This window comes from Sminthopsis crassicaudata, chromosome 6, assembly GCF_048593235.1.
Source record: "Sminthopsis crassicaudata isolate SCR6 chromosome 6, ASM4859323v1, whole genome shotgun sequence".
NCBI lineage: Eukaryota > Metazoa > Chordata > Mammalia > Dasyuromorphia > Dasyuridae > Sminthopsis > Sminthopsis crassicaudata.
This window is the reverse complement of record NC_133622.1, coordinates 71,562,606-71,586,035: the sequence shown is the minus strand read 5'-3', so window position 1 is coordinate 71,586,035 and position 23,430 is coordinate 71,562,606. Positions and strand designations below refer to the sequence as shown.

At 37.4% G+C, this 23,430-nt stretch overlaps 1 protein-coding gene across 10 annotated transcripts in view; it reads right to left on the bottom strand.

Moving 5' to 3' along the window:
* The window catches only part of GAB1 (GRB2 associated binding protein 1), a 162,541-nt gene that overhangs the window by 32,899 nt on the left and 106,212 nt on the right, over positions 1-23,430 (bottom strand). For all 10 annotated transcript variants that reach the window (XM_074274464.1, XM_074274466.1, XM_074274468.1 and 7 more), the window contains exons 2-3: positions 22,669-22,963; positions 3,459-3,681 (exon numbers count right to left, since the gene is read on the bottom strand). In XM_074274464.1, the coding sequence (XP_074130565.1) occupies positions 3,459-3,681; positions 22,669-22,963 (518 nt within the window). The remainder of the gene's footprint in view (positions 1-3,458; positions 3,682-22,668; positions 22,964-23,430) is intronic.

The following is a 23,430-nucleotide window of genomic DNA, read 5'->3' as shown; positions in this document are numbered from 1 at the left end:
AATTTAACAACTGGAAACCCCTGAATTTAGGCAGATGAAAGTAAAGCCTCACACTTGAATGATGGAGGTAGGTTGAGAATGGGAGAGATTGCACTGGGAGAAATGGCAGGACTGCCCAGGTGTGCTGAGGAGAGAAAGAGAAGGGGTGATAGAAGAGGGAAGAGGGAAGAAGATAACTTTGGGTTCTCAAGTTCAGGTGACAAGGGGAATGGAGGTATCAACAGTGACAGAGATGAACCAGGAGGAGGAGCAGGTGTCAAGGGAATGATGATAGATCAGTGTAAGACAAGTCCAAATTTGTTAGTGAAGGTTTTTGAGAATCTGCCTTGAAGCTGTATATCCTACAATTCTCACCCTGTGGTTTGCTCTACTTAGAACACATCACTCAATCTGGTCTCTTTACTCTTCTTTTCATTTCTGTCCTTCTCTCTGCCTTTCTTCAAGGTGTTCACATATGATTTTAAATATATCAATTCCAATAGACTTGGGATGGAAAATGCCATCTGCATCCAGAGACAGAACTATAAAGATTGAATGTGGATTGAAGCATTGTATTTTCACATTTTGTTTATTTGTTTTTTCTTTCTTGAGGTTTTTCCTCTTTTGTTCTGATTTTTCTTGTATAATATGACAACAAAATTTTACTAATGTGAATGTTGAAAGCTACACTTATTTGGAAAAAATAAAATACTACTGAGAAAAGAAGAAAAAGCCTTTCCCAATGACTCAAGCTCGTAGGAAGCTTTTCCTTCTCTGAATCTTGATTTCAGTGCCCCCCATATTTTAATCCATCAATTCATACAGTCTTATTTGATAATTATTTCATTATACATCAAATAGAATGAAAACTCCTTGAGGGAGCATTAGTACTTGAGACTGAGGAGCTTTTTAATAAATGCCTGTCGATATTAAGTTGAACTGAATTTAGAATTGTGTCCTCTAGCACTGGGTTGGGCAGATTGATGGGACTTTTTTTGTTTTTAACCAGCCCTTTGATTTCTCTGGTGTAGAGAATCTCTGGCTAGAAAACTGGTTCTGCAACACAGAGTTGCCTCAAGAAGGAATAGAAATACCCAATGATTTGCAAGGGCCACAGAGATAGCATCGGTCAGAATCAGGTCCTGAATTCAGGACTTCCTGACCCCAATCCCTCCACATTCTACTGCCTATCTAGCACCCTTAAATACTTAAGATATATCCACTTGTTCATAATTTATTTATTAAAAAAAATGACTGGAGAATGATTGATTATATGGTAATTTCTGCCAAAGTAGCACAACACTCACTGATCAAATGAAATAATACATACAAAGTGTTTTATGAACCTTAAAGAGCTATGTAAATGTGAATTATTATTGATCAAGAGATGTCTCTAGAAGGGCATTAAGATGATAAAGTAGTTAGAGCACTGGCCTGGAGTCAGGAGGACCTGAGTTCAAATTCAGACACTTAATACTTATTAGCTGGGCAAGCCACTTAATTCCAATTGCCTTCTCCAAAAAAATATGATTATAGGGAAAAGGGAAAACATAGAAAAAACCTAAAATGTAGCAGTCCATTTAAAAAAGTCAAAAGTGGAATAGTACTCCTACTTTTAAGAGGGATCTTGGTTAGTTATCGAGGCAATAGAATTGGAGATGTGAAATCTTAAAACATGCACAGCAATCAGTGCAAAATCAAGTTAGACTGTGTATTATTTAACAGTGAAGAAAAAAAAAAACACAAACCTTTCTTCTACAGGCAAAATCCCATCACAACAAATATAGAGAACTCTTCTCTGGAAAAGGGAGCAAATGCCTTCCACACCCCCAGGTGAAAGGGCCATAACCAAGAGCTCTGTAGATCTCACTACAAAAGGCTCTATCCAACAGATCCAAAGAATAAAGTCTTTGCCTGGTCTCAGCTCACATGATAGTCATTTACTATAGAGAAAAAACTTGTTTGACAACTTAATTACCATGTGCTTTAAGGGTAAAGAAAAGGGTTGATCTGAATTTCCCTCTTTATGGTGCTTGATATGCTTTTATATCCATCACCATGTCAAATTGGGAAACACTGGGATCTGGGCTGGACTGCCACTTACTGGCAAACCCCTAGTATGCCCCAAGTAACCCACTAAGAGTTAAGTCAAGGGCTTTGAGACCTTCTGATGAGAAAGAGCTCCTTTTGGCACTGTTTCCCCAATGTTGGTGAATCACAAGCTCATAGAGTTAAAGAGAATATGAAGATAATCTAATCCAAATCCCTTGTCTTATAGATGAGTGACTGAACTAAAGTTGGGGGGGAGAGGAAAAACTATCCCCCAAACCTTGAATTCAAAATCGAGTTCTGTGACTCCAAATTGAACCACATCTGCTGCACCATCACAGAAGGTGAATCATACAGATCCTTCAGGATTTAGGTGGTCATCTCATTTGACCTTCATAATCACCTTGTAAGAGATGCTAGCTGGTACTGACTCACCTAGAGTTCATACAATCAGCTGCAACAAAGCAGGTCTCTTAATTCAAACTCCTTTTAAATTAAAAAGGCATCAAATAACTCTCCTTAGTCCTCCCTCTCTCCAATATACCAGCAGCTATGCAGGCCTATCTAAAGTCTCAGCCAAGAATTCCATAAATAAATCCAGGACGGTGGGAGAGGATAGGATTTTTTTTTTGGGGGGGGGAGGGTGGATAGGGGGATTTGCAAAGGCTCTGAATCCCTTCCAATTTTATAGAATCATCATTTCAGAACTGGAAGAAATCTTCAAAGTTATTTAATTCAACCTCTTCATTTTATAGGTGAAGAAATGGAAGATCACAGAAGGCTTTCTCAAAGGCCATTTGTAATTATCAAAGTTGGGATCTGGGTGCAGGTCTTTATAACTCTGGGTCCCCAAATCTGTATTCTAAGTCCAAGAATCAAATTTGTTCTCCCTAGTCACTCAGATGAAGAAGAGTTCTAGCAGTATGTTTCAATTTCAACAATTTGGATATCTTGCAGCCTTTGTTATGTAGGGATTTTACCTGTTGTAATTAATTCCTCACACACATATATCCAAAGAGCCACAGAACATCAACACTCACAGCAATGGGATCTTTTTGCTTTCAAAGTCTTCAAGAAGCAGATATTCCTCTCCTTCTTCAGAAACAAAAGAGGACCCTTGGCTGGTTTATAATCACATAAGAAATGGAGCAAGATCACCATTTACACATCAGTGAAATCTTGAAGGCAAGTTAAGTCTGCAACAGAGGCTACGTATGACAACCTGCAACATACAGCTTTCTGACAGAGCCTGATGAAATGAGACTGCACCCTGCAACCCATGGTTAAGATCTCTCCTACCATTTCTCTGTGTATCAATTAATCTCTTTATGTGACATTGATTCCTGTGGAGAAAGTGGACCTCCAACCTTGAGTGGCAAAAACTGTAAACACAAAGGTTTTAAAAAGATTAGATAGTGCAAGATTTTTACCTTGTGGGTTCAAGCTTCTTGCTTTGACAGTTGATGAGCAAGAGGTAGTCTTGGGGATCATCCTGAATGGGAAGAGGCTCCAGATGTTGTGGTAAGTTAATTAGCTGATAGGGAGGAGGTAGAGTGCCAGAAGACAGATCTATCGGCATAGAGGCTGGCGACGTACTTACAGCTAAGGGGAAGTCAGTTGAGGGCTGCAAAGAGCCTGGTGGTTTCACAGGATCTGGAAGGCAAAACAGAAAATATCAAGCGGTGGTCTCTCTTGTTCCATTTCAAGAAATCTTTACTTGGCATTGTAAATTTAGGTGGAATAGGTCTTCAGAGTTATACTGGATAAAGTGACAGCCTATACATAATCACACCAGCAGTAAGCGGCTCTTTCGGGAATTGAATCCAAATTTTCAGACATTAAGTACAATCAAATAAATCAACAAGTATTTATTTAAGTACAAAGATGTACAAAGATGTCTCTGGGGGCAGTAGGTGGTGCAGTGGATAGAGTACCAGCCTTGAATTCAGGAGGACCAGAGTTCAAATCTGGTCTCAGATACTTAACACTTCCTAGCTGTGTGACCCTGAGCAAGTCACTTAACCCCAGCCTCAGGGGAAAAAAAAAACAAAACAAAAAAAACAAAAACAAAGATGTCTGAAGATGTCTCTGATTAGTTAATTTGGGAAAGGGGTCTTGCACCCATCCCACACAACCATACTGGGGGGAGGAGATGAGGAAAGGCTTTAGGCAGAAGCTGGAGCCTGAGCTGCATCACAAAGGAAGCGAGGGAATCTAGGAGGTGGAGGAACTTATTATGGTATATGAATGTATTGTGCCTTTAAAATGAGGAAAAGTTTGACTTTGGAGAAACCTGGGGGGTCTTTTGAAGCCCAATACAGAGTAAACTGAGAAGAACCAAGAGAACAATTTATGTAGCCTAACAACATTGTGAAGGAGAACAACTGTGAAAGACTCAAAAACCACGAGTAATGCAGTGACCGATCATCACTTCTACTTGTAAGCCTAAATATGCTTTCTGAGACAGTTATTTCCAGACATGGTTTTATGGATTTGTTTTGAGTGAACACATTTACTTGTGACAAGGAAGGGTCGTTGAAGGAGAATAAGGAGTGTGTGTGTGTGGGGGGGCTACTAAAAAAGAAAAAGCAATCAAAGAATAACTTAAAAAACAGAAAAAAGTAGAAGGAAATTCAGAAGGGCACATGCTACAAGGGCAGTATTTGTGCTACCAAATTAAATTTAAACCATACAAAATAATTTACAAGTTGCACATGAGAAGCAGTGCTTTCATTTGCAGTCTCCTTTCTTTTTTTGTTTGTTTTATAAGAACATGTTCGTGCTTGTGGATATTTGTCAAGTTCGTAGTAATTAAAAGGGAAAAAAAAAGTCTGATGAGCACGCATTGCTCTGTTTAGCTGAACAGCGCTGCTTTTTTTCTAGCAAGATAAGCAAAGTCAAACTCCTAGAAAGGCCCATTTCTTACTTAGCTCCTCCATTCTCAAAGTTTAAAAGAGTTCTTCATTATAGTGATATAGCTCTTGACCTTGAGATTATCTTGTTACACATTTTCTTTCTTTTATCTAATACTTCAGCATTTTTTCTCATAAATCACAAGAAAAAAAATTTGCTAAGTTTAGGAACAGCAAAACCAAAATCAATTTCTAACTATGAAGGTGCTCCCCAAATGAGTCACTTGTGTTACACAATCTGATCACAGGATCATTAGGCCAAAGGCCTAACACTAGAAACAAGTACCTGCTAAATAGATATTTAATAAATAAATTCTTATACTATATAAATTACATATAATTCCTATAATACATAGTACTTTATATTATTACATATAACCATACAAAATATAAAAAATAATAAAATTCTTAAAGTTCTCTAAAGAAATTAAATTTATTATAATTTATTAAAAATTATAAATTTATTACAATAATTTAAAATAAATTATTGCTTGCCAATAAATATCATTTTATTATACATTTATTATATTTTCATATATATATATGGCTTAACTAAAACAACAATTATAAACAGTCAAATCATTAAACAAGTACTTATTAAGTACCCCTTATTTTAAAGAGACTAATATCAGTCCTGCCTTTTCTAGGTAAGAGACAGAATAGATACAGGTGCAGGAACTGAGGGTATTAACACTTTAGCAAGCTATTCTTCATCCTAAGTGGAAAGCTTCTTTTATAATATTTTACAGGATTAGTCACTTGGCACCTCTAAAAAAATCCTTTTTGCTTCTGCCTCACTGTAGCATGAATGTGACCCTAGCTTCTAGAGGGCTCTGCCAAGGCAACACAAGCCCTGGCAGGTTTTACCAGGCTGGCAAGGTGTTAAGTGCAGGTCAGGCTAGAGACTAGGGGATCTGCTGCCCTGGCTGGCCTAGTTAAGCAAAGAGAGGCTCATAAGGTGACAACTGAGCCACCAGGTTATGGCGAGAAGGATGTGCAAAGGCACTTGAGAATATGAGGTCAGAAAAGAACAGTTAGACTGGACCAAAGGAATCTGTGGTGGGGGAAATTGTGTCTTGAAAAAGCACTCAAGTGATCATACCAGATGTCCATCTCAAAGCAGGTCAAATTCCAAAAGAATGTAAGAAATTGCAGACAATATTGGATAAAACTTTTTACCAAAAAAACAGGAAACTAAAAAGACATCAGCAACTACTGATTCATACACCACTTTTCTCATCTCCATAAAATTTTTGTGAGAATGTACTTATCAAAACTGTCAGTTATGAAAACATGCAAAGGGAACAGATGTGTGATATTCCTGTAGAAAATCATGTTTTTGGAGGCATATAACTGACTGAAAGGTATAGAGAAATATAACAGCCTTCTGAGTCTCTTACTTGATGATTTTTTAAAAAGCACTTAAATTTTTTTGTCATTAAGTATTTCTTAATTATGTGTTTAAATTCTTTTTAACATTCATTGTTTAAAATTTTGTATTCCAAATTATCTCCCTCCTTCCCAGCCTTCCCTTTAGAAGGCAATCAATATTATACTGATTATACATATGAAACTGTGCAAAATGTATTTGCATATTAACATGTTGAAAAAGAAAATATAAGACCATACACATGTACATAAACAAGAAAAATAAAGACAGTAAGAAAAGCATGCTTCAACCTGCACTCAGAGTTCATTAGTTCTCTTTCTGGAGGAGGAGAACATTTTTTATCACAGGTTCTTTGGAATTTTCTTGGATCATTGTCTTAATCCAAGTAACCAACTCAAAAAGGTACTTAAAAAAAATAAACTCAGAAAAACAAAACATGGCCTTGAAGGCTCACTTCAAAGTGACTCCTACAAATAAGATTTTTTTTTTTTTAAATTAAGACATATATAGTTATGGAAACAACTGTTTAAAAAATGCACCAAGAACCTATAGCAGACAAGGCATAACAGGGAGGTGTATGTTCACCTTCAATATTGTCGATGCCAGAGATGTCTTATATAGAATCTAAGTAAAAGGATTCCCTATTGATGCCCAGATTCTCCAAGCTCACAAATGTCATTGGTGGAAATTATATAAATGCCAGGAGACTACAAAATCTACTCAGTGAAATACATTGGAAAGGGAGAATGATGGTACTGACATGAATACTAAAAATATAAAGTATGTAACATTGCATCGACAACAAAGTAATCAAGAATTAAATATAGTGAGATCATGCTGGATGGCATTTTGGAAACCGTAATGCCTTCAGTGATTCCAACCTGCCCACTATTCTCTCAATGATGCTATAGGACTGCAATTCATGGAATACCATAATTAAGGATATTTTAATTTACACATAACCCAAAGGATACAGCAAAGCTTCATGGTGGGTGGAAATAGGCTCTAGAATGTTACCAAAAATGATGTACATATTAAAATGTTGTAACTGAATGAATAACTGAAAAAAGTATTGGGTTTATCATGAAGCAAGAATGAGAAAAGAAACCTAAAAAACAATCCAGGTGGTATAATAAGGATCTTAAAAGAACCAGAGCTTATGGGTAAGAATTACTTCATTCTTTTCCTCTCCCACATGAAAAGTGTCTGGCACACAGTAGGTGCTTAATGAGTAACTGTTGATTTATTGATTGACTTCGACATGTTGGAAAAATTTATGGAAAGATTTCGACACAGACAAGTAAAAAAGGGAAGGTGAAATGTGATTTCCACTTGTCTGGACTTAGAAGATGTGCATGCAGGTCCTGGATTAAATGCTTATTAGCAGTTAAATACAAGCACAAATTCCTCCCCTTTTTCAGGGGCCAGTTTCATCATTTGTAATCATTGTAGCAAATCAGCATAGCATATGTAACAGGGCTGTTGTGAGAAAGGTACTTTGTAACTCTTAAAGTGGTACAGAAATGTGAGTTGTAGGGATAGAGCATCCATTCTAAAATCAGGAGACCCTGGGGGATATCACTTAACCCTAATTCCCTCAAAAAGAAAAGAACAGAAAAAAGAAATGTGAGTGGTTTCTATAGAGAGGTTATCCATAAACATGAAATCACAGATCCACAAACATATGGAAATAACATGCTAATTGTTCTTTACTTCTGGGCAGGCAATTCTCTCTCTGTCTCTCCCTCCCTCCCTTCTCCTTCTCTCTCCATGTCTGTCTCTCTCCCCTTCTCCCTCTCTCTTTTCAATTCTAATTCTGATAGGGACCAAATAAATGGACCTGGACAAAGTCCAATTTTCCTACCTACCCATCATGCATCCTTAATACTGAAAGAAAACCCATTTTACTATAAATATCTGCCTTCAATAAGATTAATTTCCTTTTAAAAATCAGCTGCTTCTTCCTTTCAAGGGTCAGCTTTGCAAACCTTGACAGAATAATTTAACTAATGCAATAAATCCTTTATTGAGTTCTAGTGAGGTCCCACACTTCCTAGAGAGATAGAGACCGTCTAGTTCAACACTTCCCTCTCTCCCTTATTTTTACTGATAAGGCAAATAAATCTCAAAAAAGGTTAACTCCCTAGGCCATGATCTCACGGGTAACAAGAGGGAGAATCAGGATCCAATGTAAGCCTGGAGATTTGATTCCAAATTCAGTATTCTTTCCATGTGGGATATTTCAATTTCCTGAGATCATAGTTCTGTATAGGATACCTTTCCAAAAAGCAGCAACAACAATATTTTAAAAATAAAGGGAGACTAAAAACTGCATTATCCACAATTCTCCTAGAAGTCCTGACATGGAATAAAACTTTCTCTCCTTTACAATAACACAAACCAACCTAAAAAGCTACAGTAAAGCCACAAGAATTTTTCAATTAAAGATTTACCCGGCTGATGTCTGGAGATGAGAGCCTTTAATACTTGGCACACGGACTGTTCCTTCTCTGAGCAAATGGACCATTAAGAGAATTCTCCTCCTGATGCCCCTAAAGTCCTCAATCAAAGAGAACTCCAATACGAAGCTTTCTGTTGCTAATGTTGTTTTTGTTGGGATTAATTCAGGTAGAAGAAATATCTGCACTTAGTAAATACTACTTCATTTAATACTCACAACAACCCTGCAAGGTACATGCTGTCATCACCCCATTTTATAGCTCAGAAAACTGAGGCAAGAAGTCAAGAGACTTGGCCAGAGTCACACAGCCAGTAAGTTTTGAAGTAATATTTGAATTCTCGTCTTCCTGACTCTGGGCTTGATGCTCTAAGTACACCGGGCTGCTTTTAACAAGTCACACATACAGTGCTTTAGGATTTACAGAATCTTTCCTGATGAAGAATGACCAGTATTAATGTCACCTCCCTTCCCTCTTTTGTCAGGACCTGTGCTTTTACTGATGTACAGAATTCTGAAACTCCCTTCCAATGATGAGACTGACAACTGATCTCTAATTCAGAGACTCTGAATGTCTAGGATGGGTCCTCTCCTCAATTCAATTGAATAAATATTAATTAAAGCTATTATTAATTAAATGTTAATTAAGCTCCTACTAAGTTCCAGGCAGTATACTAAATGCCAAGGACATGCCTCAAGGAGCTTACAATCTAATAGAGAAAGAATACATTCTTCCCACTATTCCACTGCTTCCTGTCATTTTGCAGATGAGAAAACTGCTCAGACCACACAGCTGGTGTCAGAGACAGGCCCAAACTGGATCTCGACTCCTAATTCTCTTTCCAGTAAAACGTACTGTCTCTGTAATTCAGAGATCAAACCACATGCACATATGTGCACATACATATACATACATGGATGCATGTGTAACAGAATCAGTCACAAAATCATATGTGTATATATACACATCTGTACACTCAGAAAATGTATGCACATATGTAGTTCGTTTTTAAGTGATTTTGTATGTATATGTGTAGATATCATGTATAATACATAATTATAGATCCACAAAATAACCCCCACACATACATACACATCCTCATACATGTATACATCTATAATGTGATCCTGATATTGTTTCCATGTTATATATAACATAAACACAGCTTCCTACCCACATGTATACACATGCATGAATATGCATCCCCAATGTATGTATATGGGTATTTGTATAGTTTGATCTCTAAATTATTTTGTGTTCATGCTATAAAAAATACCACCACATAAATATGTATACATGTGCAAAAGTATCTGTATATAGTTCAACTTCAAAATTATTTTTTTATATGTATGTGTATGTATATTGCACAAGTCCTTGACAGAAGAACCACTAAACCTCCCTCACTAACCAAGTTAGTAATCTAGAGTAGAGAGAACAGAGAAGTAGGAATCTGGTTCTTGTGACTGGCTACCCCTCCCTGTAATCTGGGGGAAAAAAATCATTTCACGTCTTAGCTATAAAATTCAAGAATCTTCTGGCTCAATTGCCTAATGGTGTAACTTGAGATACTGAAGGGCTTCTTTCTTTTTAACTGATGAGATTCTGGTTATTGGAAGTTACATTTAAACCAAGATACACCTGAAAAGAGATATTAAAATGGCAGAAAAATCAGTATAGTATTTAATATACTCTCAGGCTCCCTTAAATGAAAAAAAATCACACTGTCACATTCTGAAAAAACAGCTGTCAAAAACCAAAACAAATTTCAGATCTGAAAGAGATCTTGATGCCATCTGACCCACCCTTGCTTAAAAAAGGATCTCCTTTACAACATACTCAACAACTGCTCAGCTTTGTTTGGGTACTTTCGATGACAGGCAACTCACTACCTCCAGAAGCAGCCCCTTCTTATGGATCCTTTAGAAAGGATTTAAATCCTTAAAGACAACTATCATGTCCTTCCCAGATCTTTTCTTCTCCAGGACCAATATCCCTAGTCCCTTCAACTCATACTCACGTAAACAAATTTAAGATCATATTAGTTGCCTGGGTTGCCATGTCATACTATTGACTCACACTGAATTTGGTATGCACTGTTTGTCAGCCAAATAAGAATCATAATTTCAGCTAAAAGATACATACATGGGGAAAAATATGCAAGTAGTCTTGAGGATAAATAGAAGAATAAATCATTTCCCTGAAAGGTCAATAATTATATTCAGGAGATGAAGCTTGTGATGCATTTTATCTTGCATTGCCATGGGTAAAGTCTATAAAAATAACAATGGCTCCCACCAGTATATTACTAACCAGTGAAGCTGAACATCCCTACCCTGCTTGTCACTTATCATCTATGTGACTTTGGATAAATCATTTCATCTCTCTTGGGCAATTTTTTTCATCTTTGGGTATTAGCTCCTATTTATTACATACTGCTTTACATTTTGCACTTTGGTCCTAATTTGATTTTTTTTAAATTAGGCAGTGGTTCATTCTGACTTTCATAAACCCATCCTCTCTCATTTGAGATGCTATTACAGCAAAAACTTCTACTGATGGAAGTGAGGTTAAGTAAAATGATGGAGCATATCCCGCTACTTGGTAATTATTGTAAAGTGATGCCTGCAAATGTAGATCCCATTTTGGTAGAGTCCTTCCCTAACTAGAAGAAATATTTGTATAAATCATATTTTTAAATTGTATGTTAATTTTAAAAAATTGTAAGTACTACAAATCAATTAGATTGTATGCTAAAAATATCAACAGGGTTTTTAGTTTTCTTCTTTCTAATTTTTATAAGAAAGTGAATGAAATTCTCTCCTGCCTAAACCCTCTGTCCCCCACTTGAAGATAATAGTAAGTTTTACCAAAGTTATTAATTCTCAGGATAACAATTAATACCAAGATCCCATCTTGAGATTATGTCATTCTTAAAACTACTATGAGAACCTGCTAATAGCAGGTTCTCTTCAGATAACAGTATCAAGTATGTGAGGTTATTACAAATCTCAAAGGTGAACTAAGGCCAGGTTTTTTAAGAGATGAATCAGGAGATCAGAAAAGATGTCCCTGAGGTTAACCACATGTACCCTGCTTAGTTAGAACCCTAAAAATCTTCCAGGCCGAATAAATAAATATGATTTTGTTGATAAGCAATATCATTCCTTATAAGGCAAATAATCTGTTTTCCTCCCCCGTAAAAAGATGAGAGGGCTAGATGAGAAGACTTTTAAGACCCCCTTGTATATTCAATTAACACTCTGATATTTCACATCACAGCCATTCTGCTTTTGAATCCATGGCTCCCATGGCCTGAAACATATACTGGGAGAAGGAGAAGAACATCAAGAAGAGTAATAGAGTGAGGAGATAAGCCTGGCAGGGATTGGAATACTGGAATTATTCATAAAAAGTGGCTCAAGTCCTATCTAGCCTCCCTAAGGCCTGCCACTATAAACTGTGCCTTCTGCACTGCAGTGGGATGAGAACGGAAGACATGGTAAGGAAACACCAAATGGTCCCAGGCTGGCAGAGTTACAGGAAAGGAGGTGGTGAGAAAAATCTCATGTGCAAAGAAAAAAGGGCATTTTCCATGTAAACTTGGGGGTTGCCAAGTGTTTCATTGTTCTGGCTTAATTCTAATGAGTAACACCGATGCCAATATTTGGCATTCTTATACCATTGTGCAGTCATACAGCACTTTACATCCATGTACCTACTTGATACACGTAAGTTTATTTAAGGAGATTTAATGCACCAGAATTAACAGGTGACTCAGCAAAATCTGATCTAAGGCAAGTATTTACCTAGCTCTCGAAGAAGGGCTTAAGGAAAAAAATATACATGTCACTGGGAACAAAGGGATAAAAGAATGGGGATGATGGAAAGGTGAATGCACCCTAGGGATTGTGTGAGTAACATGCAGTCTGTGATGTAACACCTTTCCTAAGCATTGGGTTGGCTTAAGTTCTCAGGACCTCACAGGTCAAATTCAATCCCTTTCATTTTGTAGAGGAGGCAACTGAGATTCAGGGAATTTAAGAGATTTACCCAGGGTCATAAAAGTGGTAAAAAGATTTGAGATTTGAACTCAAGTTCTCTGGGCTCATTTGCCTTTTCCATATTGCCTTTTAAATAAGCTCACAATGTAAAATACTATCAATTCCCCTTTTAAATTCTGATAATGCAACTCAGAAAAGTTCTGCTCCAATTTATTCTCTGGAAATATTTTGCCTCTCTTTCCCCTCCCAATTTAAAAACCATACGGCAAATTAACTGAGTGACTAGAAGTAAAGAGAGAAGGGAAGAAATCCTTATATAGCAAGATAACCCCTTTCTATGCTGCTCCATTTATTCATACCTTCTAATTTCCTTGTCAACAAATAGTAAACATTATTTTTACCATTTCTGTATACATAAGAGGTTGCTGTTTTATGAATAAGAGCTAAATGCCAAGTTTCAGAGGATTATAAATCAAAAAATAATCCCTCCATATCATTTTTTTCAGTATTACTGAGGGCTTGTGTTCATTCATAAGTTATTTCTAGATAATAAATATAACTACAATTTCTAGAGCATTTTAATATTTGCAAAGTGCTTTACACAGACCATCTTGTTTTAGGCTCACAACAAGCCCAGCTAGTGTCTTTCCAGCTGTAGGTCCACCACCCAGGTGCATTTAACAGATATTCTCCTTCCTTTTCCTGGTAGCAAAGAGTTCACCTTGGAGATCTGACTTGAAAATGAATGCAACATTCTGCCCCTAAAGTCCCCATCATTTAAAAACAAAATAAAAAAGAGGCAGTTACTTTTCTTCATCTTTTCTCTGGGGCCAAAGTTCAACAATTTTATTTTAGAGCTGAGACAATGGAGGCCCAGAAAGGATAAGAGGGAGAATCAATCATTCCACATGGCCTGAATTGTACCCATTGGGTGCTGTGTTAGGAAATAAAGTCAAGGAAAATAAAAAAGATAAATGTCAATTAAGCCTTTAAGGAGCTTGCATGGGAAACTAAATATGCAAAAAATAGTTTCTGGAAGAGGACACTAAAGCTTGGGGTATCACAAGGCCTCCTGTAGGAGTTCTGAGCTTTGATCTTTTGGCTTTCAAGTGTGATGATATCCCTACTATACTATGTCATATTTTTTTAATATTCCGCTCACAATGTAGACTACCAACTAGAACAAAAGCAAACCATTTTCCATGTTTACTTTAAGTGAGGAAAGAATAAAAATGAAAAGAAAGCACTGACTTCCAAAAGAAACAATGATCCATAAGAGATTTTCAGCGTAATGTAATCCTGAAAAGTAGGATGAAGGGATTCCTTATCTTCCAACTAAATCCCCTCTGAATTTTTTCACTGAGCTCTAGTTCATAAAAGCACAGCACCTTATACATACAAAGGGGGTGAAGATTTTAAGAAGCCCCCCCCATGCTTTGGCTCACAGAACGTACCCCTTTTTTTTGGTTTCAGAGCTGATGTGTGTAGAGCTGCCTGGTTCCCGTCACAGCCCTACACGGGACTAAACCTCCGTTCAAAATTAAACAACAGACTGGAGGGGGACAATCCTGTTCAGCCTCCGGGACCTGAGATCGGACGGCCTGCCCCCATTCTGGAGGCGGCTCTCCGGCCGGGTGTGAGCTGGCCAGCTTCTTGCTGGCATCGGGTTTCTGAGAGTAAACGCTCAGTTGGGTGAGCTTTGGGACCTCGAAAACCATTCTCACTCTCCTGATGGAAGGCAAGGAGAAGTAATTGATACCCATTACAGGCACTGTAATGCTAGAGCAAAATCATAATTGAAATTTAACTTTAGAAGTAGATAATGACTAATAGAGAAAATCTCAGGCATTTTTCTTCTGATGGGAGTCCATTACTAAGTGAAAACCATACAAACAAGAGGACTATCTCTTTCCTTCCCAACTCTGGATTATTTATTCAGTTTTATTTGCTCGAAACCAATTGCCCTCTAAGCCTGACTGAAAGAGAGTATAGTATGTGAGTGAACACTGTCTAAAATAAATATCCTACTAAGTTGGTATAGTTTTTTTAAAAAAGTGCAAAAATCCTGGCTTTTTCTGCAGTGATGGTGGCCAATGTGGCGAGCAGTCTGCTATTATTTCCTGTAAGTATTCTGGCATGATCAACTAAGCTAACTTACAACTCCCATTCCTGTTCAAGAAAATGGAAACATGGTTGACATCTGCAGCCATTCTCAGGGGCCTATGGATCCTGCTCTCAAATGGTTGAAGAATCTATGACTCCTACATCTCTCCCAACTCCTATAAATGTCTTTGTCTCAAAAAATTAAATAAAATTAAAGACGTGTTTTAAGTCCTTATCACTAACACACTCAATCTGTTTTTAACAATAATGGCTAGCATTTATAGAGTACGTTAAGATTAGCAAAGCGACTTACAAAAATTATCGCAATATTATTCCAGAACCTTGTACTGTTATTGTCTCCATTTTGCAGACAGAGAAACTAGAGACAGAGGCTGAGGATTTGCCCACATTACACAGTGTTCACTGAGGTAAGGACCTCAGTCCTTATATGAACTCCTATCTTCTGAACAAATCCAAGTTCAGTGTGCCATTTACCATTTATAACATTTCATTACTGAGTAATGAGCTACAATTCTGGGAAAACTGAGGGTAAGGGTCAGTGTGTGAGAATAACTCAGGACATTTTCACCAAGAAAGCTAGTTTGGCTGAACAAAGAGTATTTATAAAAGAATAATATGTAATAAGGTTGGGAAAGGCTTTAAATGCAACAAAGGGGTTTTGTGTTTGTTTTTAGAGGTACTAGGGAGTCATGGAGATGTAGAGCAGGAGAATGTCCTGGTCAAACTAATGCTCCAGAAACCATTTTGTTATCTATGGGGATGGACTAAGAAAAGAAGGACCTGAAGCAGGCTCATTTCTTCCCTGGAAGAAAAAAAAAAAAAGCATTAAAAACTAGTGAACCAAAGGCAGTAAATGGAGCCTAAACACAAAGTATTTGCAGATACATTTTCAAAGGAGCTAGTACAGAATGACCCAAACTGGTTCCACTGATTCCATCCCATTCCAGGGCACCTTGCTTTAATGCAATCTAATTAAAGCTTTCAAGTGGAAAATTTCTCTCCTTCCTCTCATTAGTAAATGCTTCTGTTGAGAAGTGAAAAACACTCCACAGAGTTTCAAGTGCAGGAAACCCTGAAGTGATTGTTTGACAGAAATATATTTAACAGAAGGATGAACCACAGAGAGTCCAGTACTACACTACCTAGCAAATATGACTCTGATGGATCCTTGCTGGGCCAGCTGTCCAGGAGCTGACACTAGAGAGCTCCAATCATGAATCTGTTTACACCAAAGTCTGGGAGGCTGCAGAATCAATCAAGAATCATTAAAGAAGCACCCACTATGAACAAGATAATCTAGGTGCTGAGGAAACAAAGACAGGAACAAAACAATTCTCACTCTCAAGGAGAGCAGTCTGTTGAAGGGAAGGAATACAACATGTGCATCCTGCAAGAATAATGTGCACCAATGAATGCTGAGGAAATTGAGGAGGGAGGAAGCATGGTGTTGTGGTTAGGGTGGTGGCCATGGAACCAGAAGACCTGAATCAGGTCCTACCGATGATGCACATTGCAGATGGGGAGAGAGAGAGAGAAGAGGAAGAGAGAGAGGGAAAGAGAGAGGGACAGAGACAGAGAGAGAGAGAGAAAGAAACAGAGAGAGAGACAGACAGACAGACAGAGAGAGAGAGGAGAGAAGAGAAAGAGAGAGAGAGTGAGAGAGAGAGAGAAAGAGGGAGAGAGAGAGAATTAGAAGGGAACTGAATAATCCATCAATAAATCAGTAGCTTAATATTCTTGACTATCAGTTTGCTCAGCCATAAAATGAGACTGGACAAGATATCTCTAAGGTCCCCTCCTAGGTTTTGATCCTGTATTGTGTAATCATGAAACATCTATGAATGAAAATTGTTATTTTTTTTAATTAAAAGAAGATCTTAAACATAATAATCTTTGCAAGTGAATTTTCAGAGAAATTTTCCAGGAGCTCACTGAGGAAGAGGTATGCCTGGAATTTAGTAACCAATAATATTGACATCGTATAAATTGGTGGCTCCTACTATTCCCTACCTGCCACCTTAGCCCCAGTGATTTAGGGAATGCTAAAAGAGTTGCTGGCTCAGCTTTGGCTTCCAGTCCTGCCTAGAGAGCTCCATGCTCGGGTTTTGTAAGTAGCAAGAGAAAGGGTCATTATCAATACAAAGAGTATTTATTCCTTATTTTAGACATAGGGCTCTCTTGAGGTCTGTCTCCCAGGACCAGTTTTCCTGGGCAATAAAAAGACTCAAGTTCAAAACAGATGATGCACAACCTTCACACAGGCAGGTAGTTTAGTGCAGAGAGCTCTGGACTCAGGAAGACCTGCATTCAAATCCTGCTTCCAATACTCACTAGCTAGATGACAAGTTATTTAACTTGTACACTTCAGGACCCCAATCTATAAAATGGGAATAATAATAGCAACTATATCAAAGGGAGGTTGTGAAAATCAGGGAAATAGTTTGCAGAACTTTATGTAAATGCTAGTCATTATTATGAAGAAAACAATCTGTAAACTCCCAAGTCTTTATAGCAAGCTAGGTGGCTCACTGGATAGAGCACCAGGATTAGAGTCAGGAAAACTCCTCTTCATGAGTTCAAATATGACCTCAGACACTTACTAGCTATGTGACCCTGGGCGAGTCATTTAAACCTGTTTACCTCAGTTTCATCTGGAAAATGACCTGGAGAAGGAAATGGTAAACCGCTTCTGTATTTTTGCCAAAAAGCAGGACTGAAACATGTAAAGAGCCACAAAAATTACTCACTCTATGGTTCTACCTAGAGGTCCTAGTCCAGGTTACCAGAGCACTGGGCACACAAGTATTGGATAATTCTAGGATACCCTTGGTCTCACCTATCAGGCTTCCTTGGCTCTGAGAACTCTGCTAACACATTAGTGAATCAATTCAGCAGCTTGTGACCTTGATGATTCAGAAACAATCCATCTGCAGACTTCCCAGAAAACACACACACACACACACACACACACACACACACACACACAATCATTCCCTTTACCCTCGACTCTGCTAAATACAAGACTTCTTAGAAACTTTACATAATCTCAACTAACTGTAATCGACAAACAGAGAGCACCAGCCAACTTTCCAGGCATTCAATAATATGGGAAAATAGTAGGGTCATGATATTTTAAGAAATTCCTGGAACCAAGACATCGGTCAGATCCACTACCACCTCCCAGACTCTTTCCTTTTGTTTTAAAGAAGAAATTAGTTATTCTCCTAAGGAATAAGATCGGTTATTTTCTTAGACTTTGGGATGGCAATAGCTCAATCTATCCTTTGTCTGTCCCTGTCCCTCCCCCCAAAATCCTACACAGACCTCTAGACGACAGGAGTTTAAATCATCTTGGGAGATTTTCTAAGCTAACAATTGGAGATGTATTCAGCTCTCCGAAAAAACAGAACCCTTTCTTGGGGCTGAGAGGGGCAGCTGGATGGTAAGAGATGGCCCACTGACAGAAAGGAGAATAAAATGTTGACATAGATATGATTAAACAGTATGAATGAGACTATTAAGGGCATAGAGACCATACCATACATAGAGTTTAACATCATTCAATCTCAGGGTTTTAATCTGGACTCTGTGAGCTTCCTTTGAAAAAGGTTTAGATCAACTGTTTCTGTATAACTGATATCCTTTGTTATCCTATATATGTTATTTTATGCATTTAAAAACATTATTCCAAGAAAGGATCTCTAGTCCTTACCAGACTGTCCCTGGATGGGGGAAAGAATGTCCATCACATACAAAAAGGCTAAGAACTCCTAGCTTAACCTGTGGGTTAAAAAACAAACTAAAACATCTTGCAAAGTCAGCAAGGAAGCACAGACTGCAGGTGTTTTAAAGCTGGATTTGTCATTTGGCTACCCTGTCTATAAACCCATAAAGACATATTACAGCTATTTCTATCTTTTAGGGTGGAGGATATTTCATGTTTAACTGTTTCATTCCAGAAAATCCAGGTCTGTAAATATAATTAAACATTACTAATTTTAGACTAATTCACAAAGATCATAATTTACTACAAAATAAATTAAAGAACAGTCAAAGAAAGACGATTTTGCCCTTTTCAAGGGCTACCTGATGATTGTCAAACTGTGTTCCTTTAGGATTGGTTTTTAATGAAGGGATAAAAATCAAAGATGTAGGGAACTTTGCAATGAAGAAACTCTACTAATTAAGACAGTTAGGGGCAGTTAGATAGCATAGTGGATAGAGCACTAGCCCTGAAGTCAGGAGAATCTGAGTTCAAATCTGGTCTCAGACACTTAATACTTCCTGGCTGTGTGACCCTGGGCAAGTCACTTAACCCCAATTGCCTGGGGAGGGGGGGGAGAGTTAGTATCTTCTGTGCAATGTATCATCTGAAGCATTGTCCACAGAACTGAGAGTTTAAATGACGTGCCTGGAACCATGCATCTGGTGTTCAAATCCAAGTCTGAGACCTGATCTAGCTGGACATAGACTAGCAGTTTTGAAATGGGCAATGGAATCAATTGCTTTTAAAGTACTCAAAGACAGTTCCTGCTCTTCCTAAATAGAAAAAGATTCTTTTTATAACTTGCTTATATTATTATTTATTTATTTTTGCCACACTTTAAAGATTTATTTTTTTTTATTAAAGCTTTTTATTTTCAAAACATATGCATGGATAATTTTTCAACACTGATCCTTGCAAAACCTTGTGTTGCAAACTTCCTCCCTTTCCCTAGCAAGTAATCCAACATATGTTAAACATATCTTTGCTTTCTTAGCAACCTGCCCCCTTAAAAATACCCCCCTTCCTTTTTTTAAGGCAAAAAGTAAACTTCAGCTCAGATGAACAGGGCCAAGAAATATATTGTATACATATTTGTCTCACTTGATAATAAATAACCATGGGGTTGAACAAGCTGCCTATTAATTCACCTTCCAAGGATTTGCTATGATGGATGAGTTTTGCCATAGATCTTAAAGATCTTAAAGGTATTTTGCTCTATCAAGTCTAGTGTGTTTTATGAATAATGATATAGAAACACACATACATGTACAAACACATACACCCTACACAAAAAACTACTTTCCCAATCATTTTCAAATCAGATTTCTTCCCCCTTCTCCCTTCTATAACTCTCCCTGATACTCTCACTCTGTCTTCCCCCATTGGAGAGGAACACTTTCAGAGCAGGGATTCTGTGTCTATATTTCCAGAATTTAGCAAAAAGCCAAACAATGCTTCATCTCTTCTAGCCTAAAATAGTCTAAAAACACCTGCCTGTTCTCTTTGCAGACCTTCATCAAAGATGAAGGGCTGATTGTTCTTATGAATTTTTTGTAAAGAGGGGACAGTACTGAGCAGGCTTATGGGTTGGTTACAATAATTCAATAATTATCTCACCCCCACAATATCGTAGTGCTCACAAATGAGATTCGTAATTACTGAAAAGTGGATATCATGACTCACTAGGGAAGAACCCCTTCTAGTACACAGACACAGCTCTGAAAATGGACTCAGGTGTTTGAATACTGTCTTTAGCAGGTTAATTGTGTGCTCTGCTGGCCTCATCTGGAAGAGAAAAGAGGCTGGACTAGAATTCTGAGGTTTATTCCAGCTCTAAAACTCTGATTCTAAGGGGTTCTAACAATCCCTTGTAAGGTTGAGGTTTCTTGAATGCTGGCTCCAAGGACCACAATCCTGGAACTAATCTGATTGTTCTCCTTGCCTTCCTATATCCTGATGCTAAAGAAATTCTCCCTATACTTTCTAGTTTCTCTGATTTGCCCCCTTCTTTGCTACTCATTCTCTTGGCCTAAGTCCCAATCCTTTCACACCTAGAGTTATTCAACAGTTTTCTGGCTGGTTTCCCTGTTTCCAGTTTCTCCTCTATTACAGTTCAACCCACATAAGGTTGGCAGACCAATTCCCCACAGCATTTTGCCTGTTCCTTTCTCTAGCCCTCATCGTGCTCCCCTCTGTATTATAATTCTTTGTTGCCATGTTTTCTCATAATTAATAAGTTCACTGAGAGCAGATCTGTCTTACCTGTGTTAGTCACCCCATAGCATAGTTTTTGGGTAGGATGAACAAATATCATTTTAGATCTGTTTTATATGAATCTTGGTTTTGACTCTGATGTGCAAATGAGGCCCTAATCTACTTGAAATAATCCAGAAGGGCAACATGAAGTTTTTTCTGCTCTTTTTGAAATAATCTTTGTCACCATCAAACCTGGCAGGCTCCAGAAATAAGTCTTCTAAGTTTGGGAACCTAATAAATCATTGGTTATTTTTCTATCACAGTAGTGATTGAGTATCTGATGTGGTGGTAGGTAAGGTTCTCCTTGGGCTCTCAATAAGCATTTGCTGAATTCATCAAATCTTTATCAATCTATTTAAGAGCAATAGGAGAGTGATTGAATCTTAGCTCCTAATTTTAGGTTCCTAAACAACTCATCTTGTTCCCTAACATCTCACTTTTACCCTAGCTACATCAAACTTCTTACAATTTATTCTTTTGCTTCCCTTTGCTTGGAAGCCTTTTCTAATATAATTCTTTCTACCTGGAATGCTATACTCTCCACTAATCAACTCCTTTCTAAACCCTTCTCAAAATTCACTTCTTCTTAGAACTAAGACTTCCTTGACTATGGTCCAATCATATTATCAGAGGACTGATGTATAAAATGGGCTATATTTTCTTGTGTTTTTCCCTTCCATTTAAACCTTCAATTTCACTGGAGTAAGAAATACTCACTGTGGAAAATTCCCCTATTGAAGTTGACCAGCAACTCACCTATAAATTATAGTCGTAGCAAGTTGTCTGGGTCATCAAGAGAAAGATAGAGCAACTTGCCCATGGTGACAAATCCAGTATGTGTCAGAAGGGAAAGATTTGAACTCAATTCCTCTATCATATTCAATATATCATATTGCCTCTCTTTCTTATAGTGCTTTGTAGTCATTTATTTGATTCCCATGGATATATTTGGTCCAATCAAATAGATTTAAACATTTTTACATTTTTTCCCCCTATTCCTTCCAAAGCAATTCCTATTCCACACACACACAATTAACAAATTAAAAATTAAGCAAACCAAGATACATAGCATACATTTTCCTATTTTATATTTTACTTTATATTAGTAATCAGTGTTGAACAAATTATCTGTTATTACACTTTTCAAGGATTCATGTATGATTGTCACATGTGCACTGCGAAGTGGAAGAGGGCTGTCTTCTATTCTATCTTCAAGTCAACAATTTTTCTGCTGAGCCACATTTTTTTTTCAGTTGCTTATATCAAAAAAAGAATTTCTCTATCTCTATCTCTAATGGGATTTGATTCACCAGGTTACACATGTAGTAAGCATCCAAAGTCATCACACTATGTACCATGATGTCTCATTTAAGGAGTTAATTTTGAACCTGTCTTTGCCCCACTAAGAAATAACCTATCCTGCTGAGCAGACCACCCTTCTAAGAAGCCCGCTTGAGTAGCATCCCAGGCAACTAAGACAATATAGATGAGTTGTGTATTTACACAACTGTGTGGTTCTCCTGCATAGATTAAATCACAGGCCTGACCCAAAATATTTCTCTCATTAAAGAGGTAAGTATCTTTCCTAATGTATAACATATTATGAAGGGGAACCAAAAATGATGTCATTTATTTAAGCCAAGAAATCATTTTGTGATAATTCTTCAAAACACAGCAAGAAAGATGGCCCAATATTTTCGTTTTAGTTCAATTAATGAAACCTGGTACTTACCTTCCTCTGTAGGGTTAAACCCACAGATGTCACAAATACAACGAACCCACTTATTCATCTCCTCCTCGCTGTCTGCTACCAAGTAGAAGATGCGATCGATTGTGTTGATATCAAAAATGTAGCTGTTTTCAAACTCCTTTTTGTTAAATGTCAATCCAGCATCTACTTGTTGACATAAGTTTAAGTCAATAATGCGGATGGGCTTTTTGGCGTGATCATTTTTGTAGTATTCCAATACGTCTGGATCTCCCGTTAAACGACCACTTCGGAGTACAAACCACCTCCTCTTCCATGCCTGTGGAAGAAATTAAAAAAAAAAAATCTATTTATTATGCAGGAATTAAGAATGATTTTTAAACTAAGACATGAAAAAATAAAAAATGACATCTAGCAAAACAAATATAGTTATCCTTTTCCTAAGGAATCATTTGCCTATGAAAGACAGTTTCTTTAACATAAAAATACAAAGTCTTTATATTTGAGATCTATCATTAAGATGTGCTGATGGGTCATATAGTAGAAGGGGGCACACATAAAGCTCATCTGATCTGTCAGTATTTGTTATTTAGACAGGTTTTTTGTTGTTGTTTCAGTTTGTTTTCTTTTTTCTTTTTTTTTTTAAAGTTGTGTGACCCTATTTGAGGTTTTCTTGGCAGAAATACTGGAATGTTTCACCATTTACCGCTCTAGCTCATTTGACAGATGAGGAGACTTGTCCAATGTCATATAATAAATAAGTGTCCGAAGCTGAATTTGAACTCG